Below are 8,147 nucleotides of genomic sequence, written 5' to 3'. Positions count from 1 at the left end.
AACAAAATAAATGGATGTATTTCAGGTGTTTTCGGCAGGTTCAGGTGATATAAGAAGCAGCTTAGGACCATATGTACAGATTTTAGGGATAGGGGTTTCCTAATTGCGATTCTCTTTGAATTACAATTAGGAAATCGCTATCCCAAATGTATGAAACTCTTTCAGTTTTATTCAGCGATTCCTAGGTTGTTGCAAATCTACCTACCTCATGAATATTCATGAGGTAAGTCGCAGTTTGAAACCCACTAGGAATAGCAGCCATCATAGATCACCATATCTGTGATTACTTATTAATGAAGCAACTTTTTTTTAATTAAATGCAGCCCATTTTCTTTAACGGAACACAGGATGCATTTTGAAAAAAAAGTGAAGTTTAATTTTTTAAAAATTTTTTTTTAGTTTAGGCAGTGGTCTCCATAGGACCACTCCCTGCTGTTAAAATATATTCTTTTTGCTGTTCTCAAACGGGAAGGGGTCCCATTGTGAATGGGTTAACCCCTCCTTCAAGGAGTCAGTAAAACTTGAAAATTATGCAACTGTAATTTGGTCGAAAAACATTCATACATCTCATTCAGATTCAGTATTTGGGCGGGACGTCCTAAACACGCCGCTTTCAAATACTGAATCGCAAAGACAAACTGAAATTCACAAATCTGCTACCGAATCACAACTTGTGTTTTGTACATGTGTAAAAGTATGTTTTGTACATGTGTAAAAGTATGTTTTGTACATGTGTAAAAGTATGTTTTGTACATGTGTAAAAGTATGTTTTGGGGCAAGAAACGGCCAGAGTGCAAAAATGGTTTCTACATACGGCCCTTAGCTTCCAGTGAGTTAAGCTTCAACAACTGTCAGGCAGCCTGGCCTCAGTCTCACTCATGGATCAGTTGATGAATGCTGATAATTGATGTCAGTCCGGGATGTTGTTGACTGATGTCAGCTCTGGTTGTTGAAAGATGTTACTTTATTGTGAGTTCTGGATGTTGTTGCCTAATGTCAGTTCTGGGTTTTGGTAACAGATGTCAGTTTGGGTTGTTGGTGCTGGATGACCCCCCACTCCCAGCCCCACCCCCGAGGCAAAGTTGCATCTATCGTGAAAAATGACGGACCATTTGTATTCTGCACTATGAAACATTAGGATCAGTTTTGCAGTAGCTTTTTCAAACACCTGCACTTCTTAATTTGTGCACAGGGGCAATATTACCATATTTCAGATGTTTGCGTGATTTCATCTTTATAGATAGACTATTTATGTTTTCTTCTGATTCAGGTCTCTGAATAGGCTTTCATTTTACACACAGCAGGAGTCATAACAAAACATCAAGCAAAAGAAGCATCATATTTGAAAAACTGGAGCCGTCGGAACCTCGTTTCTCGCCGTCAGACGACTACATTAGCCACAATACCAGAAGCTCTGTCACAAAACTATAAAGAATAGAACTTCCATATCCACATCAGGAGGAAGTATTTATCCAGGGGTATTTCGAAAGCCGTACAGAGCCTTGTAAACAGACACACGCATCGTACCTTGTATCCAGTACCTATAACCTTGCCCATGTGACGACGAGATACACCTAAGTCGCGCTATTTACACTATCAGAGACCTGCAAAAACATGCCCATAATCCTGCTTTTGTGACGGCGAGAAACTCAAGTCGCTCCATCTACACTATCAAGACTTACAAATATACGCACGTACCGTACCTCCTACACAGTGCCTATAATCCTGTTCCGGTGACGGCGAGAAACAACTTAGGTCGCTTTATTTACACTATCAGATTTGTTTCTCGCTCTTTTGGTTTCCATAGACCTGGCTCCAAAAGAATAACACAATCCTTATATATCATAACAAGCTTGTGTTCCTCTTGTCTATTTCATCCAGACATCCCAACCAGACATCAATTCTGGTGCTTAACTAAGTTGCCCATCACTTTTACTACCCTGGAATTCTTTGAAAGAAATTTTCTGAAGAAAGAACATCACCTTTGTCAGCTTGACTTTTTCCATATGTATATCATAGCGACATAATATATTTGGCTTCTCCAGAAGAAGGCGCTGGACGCCGAAACGCGCGTCGAGGATTATTAAGCCATTTTTACTATAATGTATTGTGAATCATGTATGACATTTGCTAATTTTTTTATGTATTATGTTTGATTATTTTGTTATCTACTTTGTGTATATATAATTTTATGCTAATTTTTGACTATATGTATAAATAAATACCAGAACTTGCATTTATTAGTAGCTTCTTTTTTCCTACAATTCCTCTTTTTCTAAATCATATGTTTTTGCGAACTTTTATTATGATTGCCTAGGTTGTTGATTATTGAGTAGTCATAACAAAAGATTCCATGAGGAAGGATACGTTAGTGAAATGTTCTACATTACTAATCTTTACACTATTGACAAATACTATCAATATCATCCGTGCAAAAATAGATACATTCGTAGAATTGATTGTGTTTTCACTTTCACAGGCAATATCTTTGAAGTGGTTTTAATAGGCCATACAGGGCAACAATTGGTCGCAATTTGTTTTACTAGTATGACAACGTGCCAAGGCTAGAGTCTCTTTGGCTTTTTGAATAGCAGCACATTTAAATTACCCTGTTGGCTTTCATTCATTAGCTTGTTGTAGGAATTTAGAGAAGAGCATTTCAGTTAACTGCTTCCACTTTTTTGCTCATCACAATTTTCTTTTTTATATATGTAATCGCCTTGATCTTTTCCATGAGCAAAGTCACAGGAGGGAGCAGCTCTCTTACTACTGCAACTTATTTTATGTCAATCTGTTGAACGTTTGGCATGGGAATGTTTATAAAACAGTGTGAGTGTGTTGTGGGTGGGATGTGTGTGGGTGGGGGGTGTGATTAGGGGTGAATGGGGTGTGTGGTGAGAGTGCATTGGGACTGGAGTGCGTTGGGGGAGGCGGGGACGTTGGTGGGAGGCAGGGGCGTTGGGGGGAATGCAGGGTCGTTCGGGGATTTTGTCATTTTAAAAAAAGCCCTTTACAAGTTCCACCTTAAACAGGTTTGCAACTAAGCTAGATTTGCGCTCACCCATTAAGTCAGATTACCATTCTCACTTTAGCTTTTCAAAGATATTATTTCTCATGCAAACCGGATATTTTCTCCCTCATACGCCTAGGCAGACTGAGTTATTCATACCTTCAAACACTAGCCGCTTGGTTTTGCAGCGCACTGCTAACTGTTTTGGGGCAATTCCATGCTATCTCATCAGTAAGACTGATTTCACTGCACTTGTAGGGGTTCAGTTCAGGTTAATGTCCATATGTTGTACTTTCTTTTAGTTTACATGGAATTATGTGAATGAACATCATTCCTGAGCGGAGGCGTGCCTAGCGTGCGTTCTCTCATGGTGCGTCAGGCTAATTTTGTGGTTGAATCCTTTCTGACATTCACTGCACCAGTAGGGTTTTTCCCCTGTGTGAGTTCTCTCATGCTGGGTCAGATGAATTTTCTGACTGAAGCTTTTTTGACATTCTTCACACTGATAGGGCTTTTCTCCTGTGTGGGTTCTCTCATGATGTACGAGATGGATTTTCTGACTGAAGCTTTTTTCACATTCGGTGCACTTATAGGGTTTTTCTCCGGTGTGTGTCTTTTCATGCAGAATTAGACTACATCTCTTAGTAAAACATTTTTCACATTCATTGCACTGATATGGCTTTTCTCCAGTGTGAATTTTTTCATGCTTAGCAAGAGTACTTTTATCGTGGAAGCTTTTCTGGCATTCAGTGCACTGATATGGTTTATGTCCCAAGTGTGATCTTTCATGTAATGTGAGACTGATTTTATGACGGTAGGTTTTACCACATTCAGAACACAAATACCGTTTTTCTCCTGCATGTGCACCTTCATGCTGAATTAAACTTGCTTTTTTGCTGAAACTTTTTGGACATTCAGTGCACTGATATATTTTTTGTCCCAAATGTGTTCTTTCATGTCGTGTCAGATAGTGTTTTTGACTAAATCTTTTCTCACAATCAGAGCACTGATAAGGCTTTTGTTCAGAGTGCGATTTCATATGTCGAGTCAAGTAGGATTGTTGAGTAAAGGTTTTCTCACATTCGGAACATTGATAAGGTATCTCTCCTGTGCACCTCTTTTTCTGTACTGTCCTGTTCAAATTACAAGCTAGGTTTGTCTCTTGTGAAGTGCATGGGTACACTACTTCTGCAATCTGCACAGTCTTATAAATAATGTACACGGTTTTTTGATTCAAATTGTGCTGTTCTGGCTCTTGCTTTACAATCACAAAACCCTCCATCTCCTCGATCATGTGTGTCCTTACGGCCCCCAATTTAAGGGTTCATTGACATAAGAAATTAGAGAGAATCCAGAAACTGCATTTACAATCAGTCAGCGACTCGGCTCTGTATTGTCGTTACTTACAGACCAAAACCAGCTTTTAGAAATTGGTTTCTTCTAAAATCTCTGGAACATCTCTCTCTTTGTAGTCTATTTGCTGCAAATGACAGAATCCGTAAGTTTTGTTCCTGTCCACACTTGAAGCCACCTGCAGAATAAAAAAAAAAGAATTAAAGTGAAATATCTTTCAAGGTGTAAACTAATTTTAACGAAATTATTTAACAGTGAATGTCAGCATTCTGGAAGTAATGCATGACTTTTCCGATGGGATAGAGTTGGTAGGGTTTTGAGGAAATGATAAATGAGACAAACATAAAATAAAGCAGATTGATATGTTAACAATAAGTGTGCACTCACTCATATCAGTAACATAAAATGATAAATCTATTTACATTTTGTATAGACCGTAAAAGAATTAAAAACAAATTGTTTTGCCTTGTCGAATGATATCAAAATGAATAAACTAAATTTGAAAATTGCATAATCTTGTAAAAGGCAGACACAGAAAGATGGCTGAATGAAAGCCTTGAACGATTGCGCTGCCGAGCACCCAGCCTAATCCTACAGAATCCAGTACTCTCCCAAGGAGTTAGAGGTCAGACCCCTAGAGGAGGTCCCACACAGAGCCCTTCAGGTGGTAGAGGGGGCTCGGACTGACTTCCTACCATGATCGAGCGCACAGATGCCAAGGTGAGTGCCATACAATGGCAGCCCAACAATTGCAAATTGAGTTCGGCGGACCAAGGGGGAGGCAGACTCCACTTCCCGAGCCCCACGAAACCATGATGGGAAGCGCATAGACGCCTGCAGAAGCTTGGCTGAAATGTACTGGCACAGCCGGGCACACTGGGGCTGAATGGCTTCCTAGAAATAAACTGATCGCTGGGGCACGCAATGCTGGTTGGAGCCTAGAAGCCTGGAAGATGGTTGCCACAATGACAGCGGCTAGATAATGGAGATGAGGTCAGCACAGTCCCCAGGCGTTAACTGCCCCTACCCTTCCTGCGTTGCGGACTGCTGATGCAGAGAGTGTATACAGTTGCAGGAGGCCTGCCTTAGAAGGCATAGAGGGCCTGTGAAGTGCATACAAGTTGACATACAGGTGCCACCTGTGCAACCCCTTCTCCCTCCCCATTGACGTGATCATATAGTTGGGACTGCGACCCGGTAACCCTGAGCTTCCAACTGATAAGAGGTTGCTGAGAAGGGATCTTCCAGCTACTAACCTTTGAGACGTGGGCGGTAGTGGATGAGAGGGAGGCTGGAGGGCTAGGTCCTTGCTCATGCCTTGGGGGACATTGCCTGGTTGTCCTTCATGTTCTTGTTCTGGAGGTAATAAGTGGCAGACAGACCTGAAGAAGACAGTCTGATCTGCAGTGGGCTGGGCCGCTGTTTTGAGAGGGTACCCAGGGAATAGCAGAGCACCTGCTGAGACATAGAATTTGAGGAGCGGGATAGGCCCCTGTGGCAATAACTATTCTGTGTAGTTATGGGCCGAGATAGATCTTCTAGAACAGGCCAATAACAAAAAATGTACAGATATACAGAGGTGGGAGGAGGCCCTGCATGGAACTCACAGAGCAGACAGGATGAAATGTCCACTCCCCAGATACTGATGGCTATTACCCAACTGAAAGAGATGCTAGAAGAATAAATGGATTCCATATTCATTGATAGTAATATTTGGATCGCCATAAGGTGAGGGAGCGACTGCTGCAGACAGAACTAAATGTGGTTGAGCTCACTGCAAAACTGGCTTCTAATCCTCACCCAGGTTAAACTTCCATCATTAGCAATTTAGGGGTCCTGAGTTCCAATTGTTACCCTTCTTCCTCCCCATCCTCGCCCAAGGTGGAACCCAACCCATCCACCAGACCCCCTAACCATTGGGACTTTACTGCCCCTCAACACAAGAAGCCCATCGAGGACCACCCTTTCATCTATGGAGGGAACTGGCCTTCTCCTGCTACTCACATATCATCACCCAATGTTCACTCCCATAACAATAAATAACTATGCCTACTAAACTCCCCATCTCTCATCACTCCTACCTCAAGGAGCACCCCACTCACCCACTGTGCTTCCCAACACCTGGCACTCAACTCCCCTATAGCACAAAAGACACATGGAGGAAAACTGTAGAACACCACTTCCCTCTACTCTTCATACCCCCTCCATGCCACCAAACCACCAGCCCCCAACCTCCAATAAACCTCCACTTATACTTTCATCCGGGACTATGTGGAACCTACATTACCTACCACTGTTCATTTTACGAGGAGACTTCACTCACTTCCTATCACCAGACCAACTAACCACTCCTTATACCCCCGCACCCCCCCTTGAGGTTGAACTGAAAGACATCAAGCAGGGTCTTCTGAATCTACTGCACTTTTCTTCAATGATGGAGGAGCGCTGGAATCTCTACATGCCCTTCAAGAATAATCAATCATGCCTCCCCAGTACGGCTAAACTCTGCCAAAGTCAAGACTCATCTTGGAAAACGAGACACATTTTACCTGGAAATCTAGGCCTCATTGACCATCACGCCAGGCCACATAGAATCACTGACCCTATGTCTGACGCTGACATTCACTCCTTTCTACTTCATTACAATACCGCCCATAATAAACCTTCTCTCCCACCATCCAAGATCCAGACTATTTCCTCCAACTCATTTAGAGAATCCAGTGTCAATCTCAGAACATTGTCGTTGGAGTCTCCTAAATATCTGATAGGGAGACTCAAGAGAATACAGTTGATGGCGGCCAAGTTTGCACTAATGAGACCATGCCAGTCTGAAAGCGTCTCAGGCCTTGGCCGAGCTCCACTGGCTCTCAGTTATGCAGAGGGTACAGTTCAAGTCAATGTGCATAGTCTCTAAGGCTCTGTATGGCATTGGGCCCAAGCCATTACAGAGCAGGTTTGAATGGTATGTCCCCCCCACGTAACCTTCGGTCCTCCTCAGCTAAACTGGTGAGAGTATCCAGGTTTAGAAGAGTTAGATATGGAGGAAGAGCTTTTAGTATTGTAGCAGCTTCGGCTTGGAACAAACTCCCAGCCGAACTTAGACAGATAGATAATCTGCTGCCGTTCAGAAAGAAGTTAAAGACCTGGCTCTTTCCTAGGACGTAAGTATGTGGCCGTGACTTTCTTATCCTTTTTGACCCTGTACTCGCTATTACACTCAAGGTTAATTGATCTCACGTGTTCAAGCGCCAGGATACCGTAGGGTCACAGTGCGCTCTATAAATGCGGAATACATTACATTCAATACTTTAAGCCTTGATAATTTACCACCAGTCTCCATATCTCTCCAAGAAACTGATGTTACCAAATCCCACCTCAAGTCAATGCTTTTGAATTGCAGGTCAGAGGTTTGGCATGCTGCGAATACAGTCGACCTCTTATTCTTGCAAGATCTGGAAGGCTACAAGATCATCCGTAAGGACCGCACCGACCAAACAGGAGGAGGCATCGCTATCGTCCATAAGAAATCCATCCGCATCTCAACCAGCTCTGACGTCAATCTCGCTAACACAGAACACCTTCACTTCCAGATCCACATCGACCCCAAGACCACACTCAGAGGCACCCTCCTCTACAGGCCACCAGGACCCCGTGCACAATTCAGTGAAGACATCACGGACTTTATCACCCCACACGCCCTCCCCTCCGAGGATTACATTCTTTTGGGAGACCTCAACTTTCACCTGGAAAAGAACAACGACCGCAACGCCACCACCCTTCTGGA

General features: G+C 42.8%; 1 protein-coding gene across 1 annotated transcript; it reads right to left on the bottom strand.

Annotated features, from left to right (window-relative positions):
- Positions 1 to 3,128: 3,128 nt before the first annotated feature.
- Positions 3,129 to 4,304, bottom strand: LOC147737796 (uncharacterized). The gene has a single exon (XM_086944991.1). The coding sequence runs from the start codon at positions 4,302 to 4,304 to the stop codon at positions 3,339 to 3,341; it is 966 nt and encodes a 321-aa protein (XP_086801117.1). The 3' UTR covers positions 3,129 to 3,338.
- Between the last annotated feature and the right edge of the window lie 3,843 nt (positions 4,305 to 8,147).

The sequence above is a fragment of the Lissotriton vulgaris genome, chromosome 1_1 (assembly GCF_964263255.1).
Source record: "Lissotriton vulgaris chromosome 1_1, aLisVul1.2, whole genome shotgun sequence".
Taxonomy (NCBI): domain Eukaryota; kingdom Metazoa; phylum Chordata; class Amphibia; order Caudata; family Salamandridae; genus Lissotriton; species Lissotriton vulgaris.
Note: the sequence above shows the minus strand (reverse complement) of the source record. Positions and strands in the feature narration are given on the sequence as shown.

Coding starts and splice junctions, on each gene's coding strand:
- LOC147737796 (XM_086944991.1), bottom strand. CDS start 4,304: ATGATCGAGGAGATGGAGGGTTTTGTGATTGTAAAGCAAGAGCCAGAA.